The sequence below is a fragment of the Saccoglossus kowalevskii genome, chromosome 8 (genome assembly GCF_978046115.1).
Source record: "Saccoglossus kowalevskii chromosome 8, keSacKowa6.1, whole genome shotgun sequence".
In the NCBI taxonomy this organism is placed as follows: domain Eukaryota; kingdom Metazoa; phylum Hemichordata; class Enteropneusta; family Harrimaniidae; genus Saccoglossus; species Saccoglossus kowalevskii.
Window position 1 is genome coordinate 26,969,753 of NC_140648.1, and position 24,252 is coordinate 26,994,004.

The 24,252-nt window shown below is 35.2% G+C and overlaps 2 protein-coding genes across 2 annotated transcripts in view; one reads left to right on the forward strand and one right to left on the reverse strand.

The window, feature by feature from the left end:
- Nucleotides 1–19,409, reverse strand: part of LOC102802792 (E3 ubiquitin-protein ligase rnf213-alpha-like) — a 64,101-nt gene extending 44,692 nt beyond the window's left edge. Inside the window, exons 1-6 of the mRNA XM_085502819.1 lie at nt 19,280–19,409; nt 16,596–16,765; nt 10,408–14,048; nt 9,326–9,405; nt 7,762–7,992; nt 2,907–3,106 (exon numbers count right to left, since the gene is read on the reverse strand). Coding sequence (XP_085358945.1) covers nt 2,907–3,106; nt 7,762–7,992; nt 9,326–9,405; nt 10,408–14,048; nt 16,596–16,728 — 4,285 coding nt within the window. The 5' untranslated portion in view covers nt 16,729–16,765; nt 19,280–19,409. The remainder of the gene's footprint in view (nt 1–2,906; nt 3,107–7,761; nt 7,993–9,325; nt 9,406–10,407; nt 14,049–16,595; nt 16,766–19,279) is intronic.
- A 3,138-nt stretch (nt 19,410–22,547) lies between these two features.
- On the forward strand, nt 22,548–23,309 carry LOC146739493 (uncharacterized). Its single transcript, XM_085502820.1, has one exon. The coding sequence runs from the start codon at nt 22,548–22,550 to the stop codon at nt 23,307–23,309; it is 762 nt and encodes a 253-aa protein (XP_085358946.1).
- The last annotated feature ends 943 nt before the right edge of the window (nt 23,310–24,252 follow it).

Here is a 24,252-nt window from a genome sequence, read left to right on the forward strand (position 1 = left end):
CCTTCATCATCTCCTGTAATTTATTTACCCATAGTGGAGAATTACAATACCATATATTATCGTCAAATACTAATTTGTCCCATGTTCTTTGGATGACAATAACCCAGGTGCAATTTCACAGCAATTTTGTCAACTAGAATTGAAACGCCGCTATGGGACATCGGTTGTTATTACAGGTGACAATCTTGCAACAGTGCATATTATTAGAAAGGGAAGGGCTTCCAGTCACTGTCACTCATAATTAATAAGCTGATGAGACGGCTAACTTTATTGGCTATGCAACATAACTTTGTCTTCTTAGCCCACCATCTCCCAGGTGCAGATTTTTAACCATGAATAATGTTCCTGTTTCCAGTCCTTTTCTGCCATCAATTTCTGAAAATTTACTTTTACTTTTTATCACTTATTGTTATGAACACTTGCATTTGAGTGCTGCTACTATTGAGTTGTATTTATCTGGTATCAGATTTAAATATATTGAGGCAGGGTTTCCTAACCCTTTAAGGTCATTTCATGGCGGCCCTTTAGATAGATTAAAGTTGCTAATTAAAAGTATTAAGCGTGTGCAAGGAAAACCACGTAGAGCGAGACTTCCATTAACAGCTAACATTGTGGCACAATTGATCAAAGCTTTAAAGAAACGAGTTTTCACCCCCTACACAGATGTTTTATTAGAAGCAGTCATTTTAGTAGCTTTTTTTGGATTTCTCAGGTGTGGGGAGTTTGCTATAGACACAACTCAATTTGATCACCAGGTGCATCTATGTGTAGAGGATGTAAAATTCAAGGATACAAGTCGGGTCTACTTAACTCTGAAAAAGACCAAGACTGATCCGTTCCGAAGGAGAACTACACTCACTCTCTGTAGTAATGATAGCCTCTGCCCAGTCAAGGCTTTACAGGTTTATATCAACTTACGACGTCACAGGAATCCTTTGGTTAAACCATGCGATCCCCTATTTATTTTTAGAGATGGCCTACTATTGTCATGCTCGCGTTTCTTACATTACCTTCGCTCCCTTCTTAACATTATTGGAGTCGATGCCAGGAAATATTCTGGTCATTCCTTTCGAATTGGGGCTGCCACCACAGCAGCACATGTTGGTGTTCAAGACCACTTAATTAAATCTTTGGGACGCTGGTCATCTGACAGTTACAATCGTTATATTCATGTTTCTGACAAGTCCTTATTTGCAGCCCAGTCAGCATTAGTTAACAAAGTTTAATACATTGTAATTCACAGGGAGTTTCTAGTAATGTTTACATTTTCATGTTTTCCTACCATCCTTTATATCTTGGGGGTTATTCTGCAATTGAAACAATTGCATCATTTCGGGGACTTCGCTTATGAGATTAGCTCATATTCCCCCAAGATCATTCATATTTTCTTAGGTATATTTTGCGTGGGTTTTATTATTATTGTTAATTTTATTATTGTAATTACTAATACCTCATTAACGACTTCACAGGCAGCCCTCGCTGCGTCAATGTCTAAACTCAGTAGTTGCAGCCCCCGCTGCCTCTACCCATAACCTCTTAACTTCATGCAGCCCCCGCTGCATAACCATGGTGTAGCCGCAGCACTCGCTGCCTATACTTTACAGTTGCAGTCATGCTGCAATCTGCCATTCCATACTAACATCATGCAGCTATGCTGCACCAACCAACATGTTTTCAGTCTTATTCTAGTTTGTATTTTAGTTTAGAAACTGTAAGCCAGCTAGTTTACACCTGCTTTGTTCTACATTTTGGGGGCGGCACCAGGGACCATCTTATCAGTCTGTTATGCATTGTCTCACTTTTGTGTACGATGGTCTTGTGGTGTGCCCCCCTATTTGCCAAATAAATTATTGGTTCATGTACATGCTCTTGTGTTTGTGTCATAAATACAGGTTTAATGTGTAATATTAAACCATGTTTATGACGCAAATCTCATGCTCTCTAGCGTGATATTTACATAGATCTCGCACTTTCTCGCGTGGCTCAACATCACAATCAGTTTGTTTCTGGCACCATATTGGAAGTAGCCTGAAAGTGTTACGGAGCTTCTGCTATTCTCGTTTTATTCACCCGCCACCATCCCCATTCTCCCCCATTAGGCTGGCATTAACACCAATTCGGGGGACTTCGCTTATGGGATTAGCTCATATTCCCCCAAGATCATTCATATTTTCTTAGGTATATTTTGCGTGGGTTTTATTATTATTGTTAATTTTATTATTGTAATTACTAATACCTCATTAACAACTTCACAGGCAGCCCTCGCTGCGTCAATGTCTAAACTCAGTAGTTGCAGCCCCCGCTGCCTCTACCCATAACCTCTTAACTTCATGCAGCCCCCGCTGCATAACCATGGTGTAGCCGCAGCACTCGCTGCCTATACTTTACAGTTGCAGTCATGCTGCAATCTGCCATTCCATACTAACATCATGCAGCTATGCTGCACCAACCAACATGTTTTCAGTCTTATTCTAGTTTGTATTTTAGTTTAGAAACTGTAAGCCAGCTAGTTTACACCTGCTTTGTTCTACATTTTGGGGGCGGCACCAGGGACCATCTTATCAGTCTGTTATGCATTGTCTCACTTTTGTGTACGATGGTCTTGTGGTGTGCCCCCCTATTTGCCAAATAAATTATTGGTTCATGTACATGCTCTTGTGTTTGTGTCATAAATAGTGGCAAACATTTTTGCCTGTGACTCATAGTTTTTTGCATTTTTTTTGTCCTTCAATCCCCTAATCTCATCTAGTTGGTCACCAGTTAAACTTAAAGATCATGTTTTCTTTTTAAAGTCACAACACGGAAAACACAGCGTTCTGGCGTTCGTTTAGGCCCCGTCCCTCACGGTGTTGAGGAACGATGGTTTAGGTTTGTGTTAGAATTATATATGTTGTTATTATACTTACCTCCAGCTTTGCATTTATCAACTGGAATTTTCAGAATTCTATTCCCATATTTATTGTTGTGATATGGAATATATTCATATAATGATTCTTTCTTACTTGGACCTTTCACTAAAACATATTTATATTCCATTTCTTGTTGAAGATACCTTGGCTCAGTAACCAGTTCTCCTTTGAAAAGTTGTAGTTCATCAATTATAGTTCTGCAACACAAAAAAACATAGCATAACTATTACAATCTTGTCCAGTTATAACCTAGATCAAAAAACAAATGTATGGACAGATAACAAACTAATGATCTAATATCCATTCTTTGCATTGCAAAAGTTAGTATAAAGATACTTAAACAATGTAATTGTGACCAAAAATGCTAAAGTCATCATAATTACATAATAAATTAATAAATATTAATGCTTCTCAAATAATATTACTTGTACTGTAATAATCTCAATGTTACTCTTAGAATAATATAACTTGAATTGTATTATAAAAGTTTCTAAAATATAGTAGTTCAGCAACATATCTAATAATAATTAAGCAAAATGTGGCAAGAAAAATACTAGCCAATATGTTCCTCAAATAATACTACATGTGTTGGATTAATCTCAATGTCCCTTATAGAACAACATACATGTAACATGAATTGTATGAACATTACAAAAAATAACGATACATCAAAAAATCTATACTTTTGTTTAGATTCTAAACAAAATTTGGCAAGAAAAATACAATTAATATTATATACTCTGTATTAATCTCAATGTCCCTCACAAAAGAAATATAGCGCGAATTGTAACAAGCTACTGAATGTTTCACCAGAGCAGTCTTGCAAAAGTAATTGCATGCTTATGTGTAGTTACATAAACATCACAGTGGACAAACAAATAGCCTTGACTTTGTTCACATTCTACTCTTGTGTTTAGATTTTATCACTGATGAGTTATGGATTCATCAACTCCAGTTTGTGAATTAGTGTTTCACTAATTCACATGTTGCTTAAAATAGAGAATTGAAGATACCGTCACATAATGAACAAATCTGATAGAGCTATCCAAGATACCAACTTACCAGGTATCAATGAAATTTAGCTGAAGTTTTCAAGAAGTCAAAAATAGCATAGGTTCAGTAATAGTAATAATTTCATTTATTACACCATAATGCAACAAATCATTTTAGGCTGTTATGTAATAAATTCCAATCAAAGAAAACTTAGAAAGAACTCCTGTGTGCTGAGAGTATTGGAGACACATTAAAATTAACTCAAAATTTAAGATTTGCTTTTCAAACAAGAAGCTTGGCAACTAATTTTTGTCTGCTATTTGAGATGCATAACATGAAAAAAATGTGATTCACATTATACAAATTTATAATACATACAGAAAATACATGGTTTTTAGTCTAATTAGTTCCAGAGAACCTTTGCGATGAATTCAATTTAAATCTGATTTTTTTTATATCAGAAATAATAATAGATAATCAATATGCATGTTTATCAACATTAAACTAAACATGTCTGTGAATTACCTCAATGAACCAAATAAATTATTATATAAATTAAGCAATTATTATGCATAGATTTAGATCTGTATATTGTTTCAGGGTACAAATGTACAAAGTTTTATTATAATGTGATGATTAACTAAATAAGTGGAAAGCTGAAAAGTAAATAATTATGCAAATTAGGTCATTATTATAGATGTATATAAACCTAAAACTAATTTGATCATCACATTGTGTTAGAGTATACCAAGATTCATTAAATTAAGATAAGTACTGTCACAGACCATCTATGTACGAAGTTTCATTGAAATTATGCAAATTAGGTAATTAATATGATCTGATTTTAACCCAAATCCGAGTAGGTCTGTGCATTGTTCTGGAGCATCAATGTACAAAGTTATAATTAGTTATAATAATTAGTACTTTCGATATCAGTGTAAAAGCCAAAAATTAACTAATTGTGCAAATTAGTTGATTAATATGCACACATTTTTACTTAAAATTAACCAGGTCTTTGGATTGTTCTAGAGCATCTATGTACCAATTTTCATTGAAATGTAATGAAGTAATAGTACTTGAAATATCAAAAGCTGAAAATTGATTAATTATGCAAATTGGCAAATTAATATTTCACATATCTGTGCATCGTCCTATGTATCTCTGTAAGTTTCATTGAAATGTGATGATTAGTACCTGAGATATCAGTGAAAAAGCCTATAATTGATTAATCATTATGCAAATTAAGTTAATTATATGCATGGATTTTTACCAAAAACTAATCACATCTGTGCATTAGTCCAGATCATCTATTTACCAAGTTTCTTTAGATATCAGTGGAACAGTCAAGGAACAGCTAAAAATTAGCTAATTATCATGCAAATCAGGTAATCAATATGTATGGATTTCAACCAAAACCCAATCAAATCTGCGCATTAGCTCAGAGCATCTATACACCAAGTTTCATTAAAAACCAACATATGGTTCTTGAGATATCAGTGGAATGGACAGACACACATACACACACACATACACACACACATACACACAGGGTAACTGCAAAGACTCCCATTGTGTGCTTCGCACACGGGAGTTAAAAACCAGTAACAAAAATAAAATAAAAGTTAAGGAAAATTAAAATCAATGTAGTTTAATGATATGTCTATGTGTCTTGTTTCTTAAACCAAAGTTTTATTTTATTTAGTCACATGCATGTACTTGATTAATTTGTGTTCCTGTGTATTAATAATAGTTTAGAATTTGTTTATATTGTTTTCTGATTGAAAAGTGGGGAGTACATTTGTGAATCCTGTATAAAGTATTTCTCTTTCAGTATTATAAAAATCACACCCTGTTACAAAATGTATTTCATCTTCAATTTCTTATGAAGTGCATTTTTTAATATGACTAGCTCCTCTCTCCTCCTTTCGACAGCCTAAAGCTTAAAGAAATCCTATATGCTGAGGGTATTGTAGGCATACAAACTGTACAAAGCAGAAATAGGGAAAATTTAAAACTAATTATTACAAAAGAGCTTAAAATTAGCCTTTTAATAAAAGAACTGATAATTGAGATGCACAGTATTGAAGTTAATAGAGGCATTAAACTTAAAAAAAAAAAAAAATTATTGAACATCTGTAGTTTGTTATGTATACCAGAACCCCAAAGTCTGATAATGTATGGTTCTGGTTCTTCATGTGTTCTGTCATGCTCAAAAACAGAGGACACCCGGCCTAAAATGTTCATTTGCCATACAAAGGCTTCTGTACGCTTTTAGGCTTGCAAATGCAAATGCTGACACAGAGAAGTATTATACTGCGAAAGTGCATGAAGTTAGGCATTTCTGTAAGGAATATGTGCACATTTTTCATGACATAAAGAATGGTAATGTATTAAATAATTGCATTATTATATAGTGGCTTTTTTAATAACTTTGTCTGTCTACTCATCTCCATCGATGTTATTCTAACCCATATGTATCTAATTTTGATGATTACCTGTTGGTAAATAATACATATTAGTGATAGAAATTAGTAGCAATGACAAAACTGTGGAAAACCTCTAGTTTTTTGTTTTATTGCTGCTGAATAATTACAGGCACACTGCTCAGCCTTCCAGGCAGCTCTTGTGCCGGTCAACTGAACTTTCCTCAATCTGGGTGAAAAAAGCAAACTAAAGTTGGTAAAATGTCTCCTCAAGTGCTCGGCCAGGTTTTTCACCAGAGGGCACCTCATTCAGTAGACCTCTCTTGCTTTAACAATCCCAGAGTTAATGACAATTAAACCCATATTTATCTGATTTTAGACAGTATATAAATAATACAAGTCAGTGTAAGTTTTCAGCAGCAGTTATAGTGGTATTTGAGATCTGTAGAACAACAAAAAATTGGCCCATTTATTTAAATTAGGGAATTAGGGAGCCCAATTGAATAGATTGAACTGATCACAAAGCATTACGTATCTTGATTCTGCCAAGTTGCTGCAACTAAAATTTCCTGATCTGTTGCCTCATCACGACACTGTAATTTACGTAATGACAGAATCCATTCCTCTAATGAGTCATCTAATTTCTGCATGCTACCTCCAATTAGAACACCCTGTGCACAAATTTTTCCTTGAACACGAGCGATGTTCTGAAATATGGTAAGCCAAGTATGACTGAACAATTAATTTGATAATTAATATACACAGATTTCAACCAAAAATTAAATAGGCCTGTGGAGTCTTCAAGGACACCTAATAGTATGTTCCAAGATTTATTGAAATGCAATTATTGGTGCTCAATATATCAGTAGACTGGTTCTAGAGTTACTGATGGAAAAATTGAAAATTAGTTAATTATTATGTAAATTAATATGAATGGATTTTAACCTAAATATAATCAGGTCTTTTCATTGTCCAAGAGCATCATTGAAATGTGATGATTACCTGTAGTACTCAAGGTATCAGTGGAAATGCTGGGCATTGACTAATTATTATACAAATTAGGTAATTTACATGCATTGATTAGAACCCAAAACAAATCAGGTCTGTGCATTGTTCCATAGCAACTATGTACTAATTAATTTGCATTGAAATGCCATGATTGGTTCTTGAGATAATGGTGAAAAAGTCATACATGCATGTACACAAATAGGGTAACCACAAAGACTCCCATAGTGTGCTTCGCACACAGCAGTCAATAAAGCCATATACTAGAAGTTTAGAATTAATTTGATCATTTATGACACAACATATAAAATTGGTAAAGTACAGAATGGCTAAACAGGAAACACGTGAGGTTATGCAAATGTTGTGTCCATAAATACTGTTTAATGTAAACATTAAACACACATTAATTGATCAACAAGCTTATTACTCACTCTGTTGGCATCATTTTGACACATGGTTGACCACCACTCCATCCTCCAAACTCAGGTAAACTGCATCTGATCACAACTTCATGTTTCAGAGAATCATATCCAAAATCAGGTGACATCCACACAGAAAAATTAACTGTCATGGTATTTTTCCCTGAATGCTTCAGAGCTTCCGGAATAACATCTTGACTTCTCTCAGCATGCTTTTTCTCTGCTTCTTTGTTTTTCTCTTTCCTGTGACAATACAGTGAGGATTGGCATAAACCAGTACAATGAGCTTTTTTCTACATAAAATTCTAGGGGTGCATTCAATAAAAAGAATAATTGGGGTCGTTTTATACAAAGTTTTGTTGCTAACAATGCTAAAAGATGGCAAAGATGGCAGAAATATTTATAAATATATGTGCACGGAACTAGATTCATTAATGATTAAATTAAAATAAAATTAATAAAAACAGCCTGTTGGCTGATATAAATATGCTGTATAGTTGGGTAGTCATTTAATGCCAAATTTCATCACTAGTAGCGATCCAGTATGGGTGTACATTTGGCTAAATAGTGCTGTGTTGGGATCAGTCGTTGCTGGCAATGTACTATAATATGGGCTGAGAATATTTAGCTGAATCACTAATTAATGCAATGTGTGAACAAAATTCAGTATGTAGAATCATTGTACTGAGTTTGAATGAAATCATGCAAGCCATCACAAAGAAACAGTTGTTAAAATAATGTACATCTACATGTATAACCAATGTATGATTGATTCTGATAAAAAGTCCTGTACATGTATATCTATGAGAAATGGTTACGAACACATCTACAGACTACAATTTAGAATTTTAGACAAAGCAAAACTGATGATGTTACCTATGTGTATACAAACTGTAGTACCTATACACAAACTTTCAACTGAATCAGGCAATATATTAGTGAGGAATCAGCATGAATATGAACAAAAACAAAATGACTGCCACCATTTTTATATAAAGTTTGAAAAAAAATATGACATGCACATCATGATACAAAGTTTCAATGAAATCGTCCTGTTCGTCTTCAACAAATGGTTCTGGATATACCGGTATATATAAATTGCGAGTTTTTAGACAAAATGACCATCAATTTGATCAAATGATAAAAATAACACAACCTACAGTATTAGTATTAGGGTATAGTACTTGTAATGTATACTTTCAGCTGTACCAGCAAAATATTGGTGAGGAATCGGTATGGACATCATAAAAACAAAATGGACGCCATTCAACCATTTTCGTTTCAATCTTGAAAAAATATGATGTGCGCCTGTAACCATGATCATGATACAAAGTTTGAATGGCATTGCCCTATGTTATATTGTACCAAATAAATTAATATAACATAAATCAAACGTTACCGTAGAGTCTGACTTTTTGTAAAAATCTATGTATGAGCAAAAACAAAATCAAGGTCACTTGATTTTCCTTATCAACTCCAAGCCAATAAGATTTATTGACCGCCCTGTGACTGTGCACACTAAGTGCATGTATAATAAGCATAACTATTCAATTGTACCTCAAAGAATAAAGCTTACTTTTTCTTTTTTTTCTTGTCTTTTTTTTCATCACCAGTTGCATTATTCTTTTGGTACCAGTCTCCACCAGATTCAGGGGGCTACAAATAAATTATTAAATAAAATATTAGAAATCAAGAACAAGTTTTATAATTTCATAAATCCAATTTTCATATAGTTTTTACAAGCAGCCTGTCGGCTGATATAGCACTACTGTATAGTACATGTATATTGAAGTTATCTTCATAACATGAACAAATCTGAGTACAGTACACTCAAGGTGTCTGCCTATATGAAATCGAAGCAATTGGGCAAGCGGTTTTCAAGTAGAAGTGGAAAATACAGAATTAAACGTATCTTCACAAAAGTTGGCCATTTTGAGTCTGATCTGACAAATAGAATGACATGCATTAGGGTACCATAAAGTTTCATGTACAAGTTTGAACAAAATCTGCTATAAATGGCCAAGATCCAGATCCAGAATTTCAGAAATGCTTAATTTTGATGAATATTTAACAATGATACAACTGCAATTCAGCCATCTTCAATTGGAATAATATGAAAAAATAGGCATATGTGCAATTTGGAGATTGGAACAGCGTTTAATACAAAATGGTCACCAGTTGGCCATTTTGAATCTGATCTTAAAAACAAACTTGAATCAGTGTCCCACATTGTCCAATGTTTGTACAAGTTTGAACAAAACATTCATACATGGCCGATATCTGGTTCCAAAATGACAGAAATGCTTGATTCTGATAAATTTTTAGCACAAAAATGGCCACTTTTGGCCATCATGAATCGGATCGCAAAACCAATGTATGTGCATGTATCCTAAAATGCATAATGTATGTGTGAGGTTTGAGATACTAGTTGAGATGCATACGTACACACAGACCTCTTTCGAATAGGGATTTTACTGATATGTCTGAAATTTTTCTAACATATAACATTAAAATTGTTTAAGAAAATATGTATAAGGATTAGATAAAGTTTCTAGAATGATAGAATGGAATATTGTCAGTAATCTATTCAAAAATCTCAAAAGAGACATATAAAAATTATAATGATAGGGAATAAAATGATCAAGGTTTAACAGTCACCTGGTCATTTTTGCTTATTTCTTTGTCATCAGTTTTTCCTTTGTTAGCATTCACCTCATCGTTATCGTCTGCCTGTTCCTGTATGTCTGTCTCATTGGTATCTTTACTTTCATCTAATGGTGCCTTTTTTTCAAACTCATTTGAAAGTGCCACTTCTGGAAATGGTACTTCTGACTTTATGTTCTTTTTTTCATCCATTGGAACATTACTTTTAGTTTGGTCTGCAAGTTTTGCTGAATTTGGAAGCTGTATGATCACTTCTGTTCTGATTTTAGTTTCTTGTTGGCTGAAGCCTCCTTTCTCTTGTTTTTTCCCCACTTGTGAGCCATCTTGTTTTGCAGATGCCTCTTTTCTTCGCTGCAAGGTCATAATAGCAGCATTATCATTCAAGCTTGGAAACAACTCTTTTCGATTGAAAATGCCCTTTTGCTCTGCAAGCCAAACTTGACGTTCAACCAGTGTATATGCAAATGGGCATTTTCCTGGTGGACGTCCACATGGTTCATCTTGTTCAGCTTCTTGGCATAGCGACTCTGGAATTTTCTCTGGTTTTTTTCTGACAATTCTCCACAGATTATCTTTACCATTATTAAGGCAACAACAGAGTATTGTTTTTTTGCATCCTTTCTTAGAATGATTTTTTGATCCACCAACTTTGTAACTGTTGACACCAGAGCCATGTTTGAAAATACAATCTTCACATGCTAATTTTATTTTAAACAATTCAAGAAATTTTCCATGAGGAAGTAATTCAAGAGATGCACATGCATCATCAGGTGCCTCAGGTAGTGATTTATTTGCTGTTTCTTCTGGTATTCTTTGCTGTGGATCATTAGCAGTAGTTTTTTGGGGAGCATCATTTGGACTGGTGTGAGTCTTGTATGTAGAAGCAGCTTGTTGTCCTGATGTAGGCTGATTTGTATGTACTGGAATAGTTTGCTGTGGTGAAAGCAATGGTTGCTCTTGTGAATTTGGCAGATCGGTTAATTGTTGTTTTTCAATTTGATGCTGCATTTGTTGTTGACCCACTGGTGGTTTAGCTTGTGAGTGCAAATTTGCTGTTGCATGTGGCTGCTGCTGCATCTCAACTTGTTTTGCACCTTGTTCAGGTAGAATCACACCAGTTTTGTTGACTGATGTCTGTTGTTGATCCAGTGGTGTAGTGCAAGGAGACTGAGGTTGCTGGTCTGTTGCTTTGAGTTGATTACTTGATGACTGCAATTGTTGTGTCATTTGAGTATTAGCAATTGGGGACTCCTGTTGTTGTCCAATTGCATATGCTGCACTTGTTGATGATTGGGCTTGTTTTCTACCCTGACCATCAAGAGAGGCTGTAGATGGTCCCTGACTTTGTGCCAAGTTGGACTGTTGTGTTGATGTACTCAACACAGGATGGTTCTCTGATGTTTGTGATGGCTGTTGTAGAAAAGATCCTGGGGAAATTCCTTGCTGTTGTTGCCTTTCAGCATGCTCAGGTTGTGACCACTGCATACTGGTTTGCTGTACAGGAAGCATGTTTCCTACACACTGTGCTGGTTTATTGTGAGGACTACCTAATGGATATTGCTGTGGAGGTGTCAAAAGCATTCCTAGATATCCTGGCATACTTTGATGCACACCAAATGGTGGTATTCCTGGTTGCCCAGGGACACCTTGAAACATACCCATCTGCATCTGCATCATTTGCATAAACATCATTTGCATCTGCATCTGTTCTGGACTAAGTTGCTGCAAAAATTGTGACATGCGCTCTTGCAGCTGTTGCTGATCAGGTATATCTTGTGATGGATGTGATGGAACATCTTGAAATGGATGTGGAAATACACCATGAAACGGTTGTGGGGTTACACCTTGGCCCGATTCTGGAGTTACACCTTGTAACTGTGCTGGGGTTACACCTTGTAACGATTGTGGAGTTACACCTTGTAAGGATTGTGGGGTTACACCTTGTAACGATTGTGGAGTTACACCTTGTAAGGATTGTGGGGTTACACCTTGTAACGATTGTGGAGTTACACCTTGTAAGGATTGTGGGGTTACACCTTGTAAGGATTGTGGGGTTACACCTTGTAACGATTCTGGAGTTACACCTTGTAAGGATTGTGGGGTTACACCTTGTAACGATTGTGGGGTTACACCTTGTAACGATTGTGGGGTTACACCTTGTAACGATTCTGGAGTTACACCTTGTAACGATTGTGGGGTTACACCTTGTAACGATTCTGGAGTTACACCTTGTAACGATTGTGAAGTTACACCTTGTAACGATTGTGATGTTACACCTTGTAACGATTGTGATGTTACACCTTGTAACGATTGTGATGTTACACCTTGTAACGATTGTGATGTTACACCTTGTAACGATTGTGGGGTTACACCTTGTAACGATTGTGGGGTTACACCTTGTAACAATTGTGGGGTTACATCTTGTAACGATTCTGGAGTTACACCTTGTAACGATTGTGAAGTTACACCTTGTAACGATTGTGAAGTTACACCTTGTAACGATTGTGGAGTTACACCTTGTAAGGATTGTGGGGTTACACCTTGTAAGGATTGTGGGGTTACACCTTGTAACGATTCTGGAGTTACACCTTGTAAGGATTGTGGGGTTACACCTTGTAACGATTGTGGGGTTACACCTTGTAACGATTGTGGGGTTACACCTTGTAACGATTCTGGAGTTACACCTTGTAACGATTGTGGGGTTACACCTTGTAACGATTCTGGAGTTACACCTTGTAACGATTGTGAAGTTACACCTTGTAACGATTGTGATGTTACACCTTGTAACGATTGTGATGTTACACCTTGTAACGATTGTGATGTTACACCTTGTAACGATTGTGATGTTACACCTTGTAACGATTGTGGGGTTACACCTTGTAACGATTGTGGGGTTACACCTTGTAACGATTGTGGGGTTACATCTTGTAACGATTCTGGAGTTACACCTTGTAACGATTGTGAAGTTACACCTTGTAACGATTGTGATGTTACACCTTGTAACGATTGTGGAGTTACACCTTGTAACGATTGTGATGTTACACCTTGTGAAGGTTGTGGTGTTACATCTTGTGATGAGTGTGGGTTTACATCTTGCAATGGTTGTGGGGCTGCGTCTTGTGATGGTTGTGGGGTTACATCTTGCGATGGTTGTGGGGTTACATCTTGTGATGGTTGTGGGGTTACATCTTGCAATGGTTGTGGGATTACGTCTTGCAATGGTTGTGGGGTTACGTCTTGTGATGGTGGTGGGGTTACATCCTGCAGTGGATCTGATGGAACACCTTGTAATGGCTGTGGTTGTATTATAATCTGTTCTGTATTGCTTTTAAGTTCATCTGATCTGTTTTGCTTTGGGATTAAACTGACCATCTGTTGAGAAGGAAGAATTTGCCCTGACTGTAGGTTAACACCTTGTACTGATTGCATGACTTCCAAGTTTGTATCAACTTCAACATTTGTAGGTCTATCACTGCAATCTTGCTTCATATCCTGGTTAAGATCCATAGTCTGCTGTGAGTGAGCATCCTCAACCAAAATCAATGGTTGCAAAGGCACATCTTGTACTGCCTGTGCTACATTCTGTTTCTGATCATTTGTTTCATTATCTGCTGTCATTGGTTCATCACCACCTCCTATAAAAAGAATGGAATTAATTTTACAAAGCAATAACAACAAATCACTATATGTAAGTTTTATATTGCGGTCAAAGACAAGCAACCAACATGATGTTCTCACTATTTTGTATGAGCTAGGCATACATGAAATTCATGTCACTTAATTTTATATCACCAAAGTTGCCTTACATATATATCAACCCATCCACAAACAGTGGCAACAACATAGTACACACATTTCTATCAAATATACTGCGCCAAATGCAGCTATTTCTTGCAGAAGAATATATCATATGAATCCTCATGTTACCCATTACCATACCATTTTTCTTAGCTAAAATAGTATCATTCTAACACATGTTCTGTTTCACATATTTGCAAAGTGGGACTGCAACTTTGCAACTTTAAAACTGATAAGGCCAGCTGTAACTGACATATCTTGATAACATACATGATACAATATTATAAACCGTTTAATTTTCACTGCTAGGAATTTTCGCCAATTTAGTATTTTATGGTATTCATAAAGAAACGTTTTCATGAAAGTCACTGACGTTGTGTGTCAAAATTTCATGATATTCACGAGTCAGGAAATTCATGAAAATAAATCAGTTTGCAGTAGTATACGAAACTTAACTACCTAAAAATTCAATACTATAAAAATTGAATCTTAAGTTCTATCCTCATTTTCTATGATGTCCATAATTTAGTGAATTTTTTACACAGCAGTGCACTCAAATTTGTAGCATGGGGTGTCAATAAGAACAAATTTAATAATTTGAAATTACCCTTTCAAATCTTATATATGGTATATACCTAATTACAAACTTACATTCAATGTTTAATTTGATTTAATTTTACACATAAAATTACACTGTAGTATTGTACACCAATTTAACTCGCCAGGAGAGTCATTTGTGAGGATTTGTGTGTAAAATGAAAAATACAGTAGCCTATTATGTTCTTTTGGCAGAGACTTTAAGGAAATTATTTTTTTGTAAACAATCTCAAGTTGTTCAACTTGCTGATATAACAGTTAGTAATTGTAGACAATGGAGTCAACAAACCCATGATTAATCCGACAAATCTGTGATGTCACTGCATGTGATTGCTGTTTAAGTTACTAAGTACTAAGTTTATAAGTAGTTTATAACATACATGGGTTTGTTGACTCAAGTGTAGTACTCAAATCATAGGAATAAATGACAACATACTTCTAAAAAAGACACTATTACACGGTACAGTTATTGGTACTAGGAAATAGAGGGTCATATCATCGTAAATATGTGAGGAAAAAAAAATAAGTGACTCATACCAAAGGACTTTTTTATCCCACCACCTTGGTAACCTTAGATGTAATGATTGATTAATTCATTGTATTCAAAAAGATGTCAAGCACTCAATACTTGGTACATGAATCGTGTATGATGATTTCTTAAACATACAGAACACTGGACATACTTATTCACCTAGACCATGAATAAACTATTATTTTTAGAGAATGCTGAATTGTTGGAAGAAAAATTAAAACCATGTTTTTGAGTGGTTGATGTATTGTAGAATAAATGATGATACGTAATATTTAGGTTGTCCTGGCAGGCAAGGCTATAACATTAATCATATCTATCTTTTTGTCTCACAATTATTATAAAACAAAATTATGTATGATTATGAATGGCACTTTCTGGGGGTATTAAAGTTCTATATAACAGTAATAATTTCAAATATTATATGGAATAGTTTTTAGAAAAATTGTTGAGATATTCTCAATGATAGTGAATTTGTACCATTACAAAGTACTGTGAAATACTTTATTACCGCATGGATTTTTGTGTGTGGATGGTCCTTTGTTGTGACCATCTATTTAAATAGTCATAATATTGAGCTTCACTGGAAGTTTCATGGGTGGTAGATCAGATGCAAAACCAACAACAAAACACTCAAACACAATCCTTACATAAAATTGGAATATTAGTAATAAATATTTAAATGATTCCATGACGCTTGGACACTCCACTGTGATGCTTTCCCTCTTTTCTATGACACTTATAATTTGTGATGCTATAATGACACAAATTTAAAACAATAAAATACATTGATCGAATGGTAATCCACCTTTGTTAGCAATACAAAGACAGTTGTTAATTGGAAGTCCTTCAGGGGTGTGATGTCTCAAAAACCGTTCAGCATGTGACAAGTCTCACAACTCACATTCACTTACAAAAATGATAGAAGTGTGTCTAATGTCCAAAAAAATATTTCTGGTCCTGAGATGTTCAAAAAAATTGTGCAGTGAAGTGCTTTTTGTTTGTTAATTTTAATTTTTGTTGCCATCTTTTTATTCATTTTTACAACATCTTGGCAGAAACCTGTAAAAACACATGCACTGACCCATAAGCAAAACTTTTGTTTGGCCCCTCATTTGTACTGTTATTGGTATGCATTGAAATGCATCAGCGTAAAATGAATTAATTTTTGGTTTATGTGTACTATTAACAGACCATACAAATGTAGTTTGACTATACGTACGTCTGTAAATCACATACAGTAAGTAACATGACTCACCATGAACTTTTAATACTTCCTGATCTATCCTTGATTTTTTAAGTAGATTTTCACCACATTTGGAACAAGAGCATCCATCTGCCAAACTATCCACTGGACTATGACAGTGACTACACAGTGTACTGTCATCCATGATTTCTACCAATCAAATTGTCTAAGTAGTCTAGCATCTGTAATAAATAAATTTAACAATCAACATTGCTACATGTATGCACTTGGTTTTTATTATCATCAATATTATAGTTTCAACATTCAGAATAAAACTAGTTTAGGTTCAAAAATGATACAGAATGATAGGCAATAATTTTATATGTTGTGGTTAATACTACCAGTATAAAGTTTGTTTGTTTTTCAGCCAATTACGAACTTGTTGGCAAACAGGGAAGAGATAGAATTATAAAAATAACATAGTTTTTTTCAAGTTTATGTAGTCAAATATGATATGCTAATGTAAAATATACTTTTATTATCCTGATGTTCAATTAACCTCTGTGGGTGACACATTTTTAAATGATGATCGTTTTCATAGTTTGTCATTAGATGATTATTTTTTTAAATGAAATAATGCTTTAACAAGAATTACTATGGAAATAAGTTTTTTTGGCATGTTTTCATGCAGTTTTTCTCAGACATCACGAAAGTCGGTGACTCATGTCAAAATAATTATGCAACACTTTTAAAACAAAAAAAACATCATAATTTGTTAGATCAGATTTTCAGCGGGGGACAAAATAAATTGATCTTTTTTTGGAACATAGCAATATCCCCAGCAAAGTTGCCAACAGTGTTTGTTTTAGCTTTGACTTCAATGATTGAAAAAGCAAACACTTATTTATATATCAAAAGTTCCACTATGTTTGATAGGGTGCTCAAATGTGAAATGAATTTTGTATGTTTGTGATCAATACTACATCAGAAAAATAATAACATTTTTGCTTGACTTGCATTTTCTTACCCCAAATTACAGTTACCGGTATGATCATATGAGACTCAAATACCAAAAAGATTATAACTACATGTATCAGTTCCACTATGTTTGATAGGTTGCTCAAATGTGAAATGAATTTTGTATGTTTGTGATCAATACTACATCAGAAAAATAATAACATTTTTGCTTGACTTGCATTTTCTTACCCCAAATTACAGTTACCGGTATGATCATATTAGACTCAAATACCAAAAAGATTATAACTACATGTATCAGTTCCACTATGTTTGATAGGGTGCTCAAATGAATTTTGTATGTTTGTGATCAAATACTAATTCTTTGTATTCACATGTAGAACATTCTTAGGAGTCAATTATTCTTTTGCTATGTGACTTTATTTTGAACTCAAAATCATACATCCTATTTGTTGAAACTGAAAATGATTTTGTCAACTCTCATCATGATTGAATCTAAGTGGTTTTCACTCTAGTTTGTAATCCCGTTTGTAATACTAGAATTACTAGAATCCTGTGATGTATTGGCAAAGCACATATATCAATTTATCGATTAGAAAGAGCAGCTATGCTGTACGTTGCTCAGATTGATCAGCTTGTCGTCTTTTTTTGTATTCTAAGTTTGTATTGTATGTTAAATTAAATTTTGTAGTCCAATTCATGCATGGCTTTGTTTCATTCCTTGATAAAAGATACAAGAGGATTGGCAAGGGGTATTTTCGTAAGCTACATAATAAATTGTTTTTATTTTCGTAATAATGTAATTTAAATAAATAAAAAAGTAAATTTGTAGACATGGGCAAGGTGTAAAATGTAATCAGCTATTTTATTCGTCCGTAATTTGTACAAAGATATTTTTTGTAAACGTATAAAGCATTTTCAAAATTAAATGTCGTAATCTGTGCGCAATTTCCAATTTTGCTTCTTCACAAATTATCAAAAATATTATAAAAATGTTAAATGTAATTAGGAATTTGCTTTATCTTTAAAGTGTAAAAACCTTTTTTTTTTTTTTACTGTAAATGGAAGTTTCATTTTATTCCCTGTTAAAACGTAAAATGCGGTTTTTATTCCCTGTAACCTGTACAAGCTAACCCCCCCCCCCCCCATACAACTTTGGCATAACTCTGTCGATATGTGTTAACATTGCGATATTCATATTGTGGACATTTTAATATTGTATATGATTTGTTTTGTACATTATTAAATAGTCATTTTTACAACAAACACCGCTGAAAGAACACCGCTGTCAACTTTGCTAGAGACATATTCTTGGGCCCGCAAGGCCGCATGTGTCGCAAGCCCCCGAACGTTTTTAACCGCATCGACGGGGGGGGTGAACATAAACTACATTCCGACTAGCTGCAGTTCTGGGAAACCCCCATGACCCAAAGACCGGGAATGTTAGCTCCAGAACTCGGCTGAAGCTAACAGACACTCCGGGTCATCTTCACACCGGCATTGCACGGAAATGCCGTCTATCAAGGAAGTCACGGTGATAAACCATGAATTGTCACCAAATATCGATTTGGAAATGTAGGGGTATCAAGTCAATTCAAATTTGACGTAAATTTTTTGAGCCCAAAACATATGAACAGAGGAACAGAGGATGCACGGTCATTGACATTTTAAATTTAAAAACACAAAAAGTACCAACACAGCAACACAACAGCCGGGCCCAGCCAATTCACTTACGGATAAGATACACAACAGTCAGTGATTTAAACTACTGAGGTACTCACCGAAACATCGATGTTAAGTACAGTAACTGCATCTTTGCTAAAATGTGTCAGCGAAAGTTCTGTTAACAGAACTGGATGGCCGACCAAATGTGAATGGTCATGGGCGTCTGACAACTACAGTGCAGCTCATTTGCATAAAGGGTTTTCCCCCCTAAACCCGACGTCACATTTTCTGGGAATTCCCACCATGCTCATGAATAACAATACGAACACAAAAAAAGCGAAAACAGAGAAATTCCGAAGGCAAATAAATAATAATGCAATAGATTTCCAAGTGACACCAAAAGTATTTTTAGATAGTTCAAGAAAGAAAATAAAGTGATTTGCTTCTGTTGACTCGTTTATACTAGTCCCCCCCCCCACTCCCTATATTTAGGGGGGCCTATGCTTGTTCCCTCATTTTTTTTGATACCCCCCCCCCCCATCTAGGGAAAAGAAGAAAATTTAAACCCCCCTTTCACGGGCTTTTCCGATGAATTTCACCCCCTATCTAGGGAACTTTTCAGTCTAGAACTCCTTTTAAACCCCCCTTTTTTGTATATCTCGGGAAGTGTTTTGAAATACACCCCCTATTTTGAGAATCTCGGGAAAACAAGCAAAAAATATCCCCTTTTCTACGATTTTCTCGGGAAAATGTTCCCGAGACAGATCGTCAAAAAGTACCCTCTTTCCCGAGAAAATGGTAACGCGCATGTGGCCCCCTATGGATCCTGAGTGGGGGGGGGGATACTAGTCAGCTGTCCGGGCAGCTTTATGGCTGGAAATAATTTCACGGAATAGTTGTCTCATTCGCAATCGAGGTGTTCACTATTACTAGGAAAACATGACGTTGTCAAAAGTATTGCACAACATGTACATTTTGTTAGCAATGGTACGTACATATGCCGATCATATAGATAAATTTACTTTTGAAAAACAAATGTCCGTGGAAATTTCTGTATTATAGTTTCAAAATATCCGTTATTTTGTATACTCAACGTACAACCAAATATTGCTCATTGGTGCAAAGATTATATTTTTTTGTTCTACTGGTTTTACGGGAGCTTTTGTCCTTGATTGATTTTTTTTTTTTTTACTGACAAAATGCAAAGTTTGTAGATGCAAATACAATATAAACAATGTCTAACTTTCATGGATTACAGAATGGTAACATTACAGCATGGCACAGTCCCAGGGACTGTGAGTATGGTAAAGTGCAACGCTGGACCTATTATACATGTCTGCTATCTGTCTACACCGCCCACACAGGTGACATGAGGGGTCACTTGGGGTTAGCCGAACTATCACTATTGCAGCAGTCCAGGGCGCCACTTACGCCAACTTGTCAGGCTACTTGAAGGTCGGACGAGGGGAGACTGGAAGATTTTTTGGAAAAAAATCCAGCACCAAGAGAGAAAAAATGCATCCAGGGGTTGCATTCAAGAAAATAAAAAATGTACAGACAAGACAGCGCGAATAAAAAATGAGCTGGTCATACTTTTCCTGCCACAGGAAGGTCGACTATTAGCCATCAATGAAGATCATTGTGCTCGATGAATTACTGTGAAGACCGTTATCAAGAGTTTCTCAAAGTTAAAGAAATAAATCCACGTATATCCAGCACTGTTCATATTACTAAGAGAGTATAGTTGATAGAAACATATATTAATAGGTTCATATATTTACATATCTAATTATATTTTTTAATGTAATGCATATGTATTGTGAGCGAGACGGTTGTCTTGAAACTTTCCCAATGAGATAATTTCAAGTTCTTTCCAGCTATAAAGTCAATGAGTATCAATCTGATTAAAATCAAATCTTTTGGGGTTCAATAATTGTTCAATTAAATATTTTTTTGAGTATTTTTTTTTTCAAATTTATTCTTATTTTATTCTATTTTTAAAAATTTTCTGACTGTGAATGGGCTTTCGCGATCAGACAATTACAAAAATAAAAAAGAGAAATAATTACAATTCTAATCAGTTTGAGTAAGTATTTACTGCCAGTAAACCTTTATATTTCAGTGAGAGTAAAAGTGTTCACTTGGTCAAATGATCGTGAAAACCGCTATGGCCTGCAGCGAATTGTTCACTGGTACAAAATGTTGCGACTTTTCCTGACTCGCGAAATTCGTAAACATTTGTCTCTCGTGAAATTAACTTTTTCTCGTTTATTAACTCATTATGTCAAATTTATTTTATAAATTATTAGATTGTGGTATTGCACACAGTGTAACATTGTTTTTAAGGAGGTAATACAGTTATCCTTTCTGTGATATGTGAATGTCAGTTGCGAGGTCCAAGAATCTGTCCGGGTGATGAAAATGAATACACCCAGGCTGTTTTAAAAATTAGACAAGATAAGATGCACACCGAGTAAATATTGGCGTCAGTGCTAAATAGAATCGCACAGGCAAAACATGGAGTTTGCTATTTTATTACAGCGAGCGCAAGATATTTATATACACTTAACTCCCGCACCTGGTAGGTTATTACCTAGGGAATTTACACTTTCCTAGACGCTGCACCTTCTTCGGTTTTCGCGGACATACAAACTTCTTTAAAAACCGTCTTCTGCCGTTTAAAAGGCCATGATACCGGCATATGGTCATAACATTATGACACTGACCCTGTCAAATACTATATACACTCGAATACTCCAATGATATCTAGATTTGGAAACTCACTGGTAAAGTCACAGTCTTTTGAAAGACTGTGGTAAGGTATGGTAAAATAGAATACATGTTCGTCTGATTATACTTGTGTCTGTCTGTCCGTTTATAGAAGTTACAAGTATTTTACGTGCAGTTACGGTAATGTAATGTAATGGGTGTGATGTTCCTTTGCAGAATTTTGGCAGAAACAAGAAAAATGCGTTGATCAGAAACAAATTGTTTTTTGTCTCATTTTTAATATTACCTAACGGGTTTCTGTGTGTAGTGCGCCACCAGCGAAAAAGCGGCGAGGAACAGTAAAAAAAATGTAATTCGAATACGAGTATTAATTTGTTTTTGCAAACAGAGGTACAAGAAGGTTATATTACTTGTAACAATTAATAATAAGTGAAGAGAGTTTACAAAGCGTTGTAGACCTTAGTAGTGCTCTTGAGATTTTCACGGGAAAACTACCTCAAATTCGTTTACTATATCATTATCCACTAAAGAATGAAGTGCGACGACTGTAATATAAAACGGGGAGTGCATTTGTGCCAAGGAGATTTGCAATTGTGTGAAAAATGCAAAAAGAAACGTTTCCAGCACGATGGTCACTCGGCAATGACAGGCACGATGGTGAATACCACTGCAACAGATGATGGTAACAACAGTGAAGCCAATATACTAACAATTCTACAGGAAATACGTGGAATTAATGAAAGGTTGGAGAAAATGGGTGCCTTGGAGGCAAAACTTGAAAAGGTAGAAACATCTATGCAATTTATTAACGCTTTGTTTGAAGAAAACAGAAAGAAATTAGAGGAGGTGCAGGCTGCTAACCAATTACTTGTGGAAGAGAACAGAGTCTTGAAATACAGAGTCTTGGATTTAGAATGTAATCATAACGAATTAGATCAGTATATAAGAAGAGAAAACCTTGTCATTAGTGGTGTGCCACAAACAGAAAGTGAAAATACAGATGCAATAGCTCTGAAAATCGCTCAGATCGCGGACAAAAACATCACTATGTCGGACATAGATGTCTCGCATCGTATCGGAAAACGAAAGCCGTCGGTTGGTCAGCGTTACAATTCCCCCTCTCAAATTATTGTCAGGTTCACAAGTAGAAGAGCTCGCGATGCTGTGTACAAGGCCCTCAAAAACCTGTCAACCGTTAAAACATCGAGTATCGGTTACGAAGTTACAAATGATATATATATAAATGAGAACTTAACGCCTATTGGGAAAGCTTTATTTACTAAGGTAAACATCAAAAGGAAACAGTGTGGCTGGAAATTTCTATGGACACATTATGGCAAAATTTTAACAAAGAAAGACGAGAATTCACCAGTTGTCTACATTCCAAACGAAGACAGTCTTTGCAAAATATGTTAATGTGACTGTTTGCGGCGTGAAAAGCTGAATTATTCATGGCTCCTGACGTAACGGACTCATTGCTATCCAGTAATTACAACTGTGAATATTATTCAATCGAGCAATTTAACAACAGTGAGTCATTGTCAGAAAATTCCTTTTCTGCCTTACATTTGAATGTTAGATCCATTAGTGCACATTTTGACGACCTTTCAACTCTTTTACACCTACTGAAAATGAAATTTTTCAGTCATTGGTCTCAGTGAGACGTGGTTGCACAGTAATTCTGACACCTCAATTTATAATCTGCCATCTTACAATTTTATTTCAAATTGCCGCACATCTACTTCAGGAGGTGGTGTTGGTCTCTATATACACGAATCATTGCCTTATACTGTTATTGACTCAGTTATTCTAAGTCATTGTGAGTGTTTATTTGTTGAAACTACATTGGACAACAAACAAGTTATAATAGGTGTAATTTACCGTAAGCCCAATACCTCTGTGCAAGATTTCCTTGATAGTTTTGAGCATTGTCTTGAAACTTTTTGTGCCAATAAAAAATGTATTTTTCTTGGCGATGTCAACATTAATGTTGCTAGCAGCAATAATGCGCATGCTGCCTATGACACAGTTCTTAATGCCAATAATTTTCAACAAATTATACACTCTCCAACTAGAGTAACCGATTCAACATCTACAACAATAGATCACTGTCTTATGAATGTTTTTGATTATTTTATTGAAGCCGGTACCCTAGAGGCGAATCTTAGTGATCATTTTCCAATTTTTGCTGTTTTTAAACATTTATACGTCATATATTTAACACAAATCCAACAAATAGTTACAAACATGACTTTTCTTTGTTTAATCCTGAATCATTCAAAGCGGATGTTGCAAAAACGTCATGGATGTCAATTTATGAAATATCAGATCCAAATTTGGCCTACGACGCCTTTTACAA

Bases quoted from the DNA above. Each gene is read 5' to 3' on its own strand.
- LOC146739493 (XM_085502820.1), top strand. From the start codon at position 22,548: ATGGTGAATACCACTGCAACAGATGATGGTAACAACAGTGAAGCCAAT.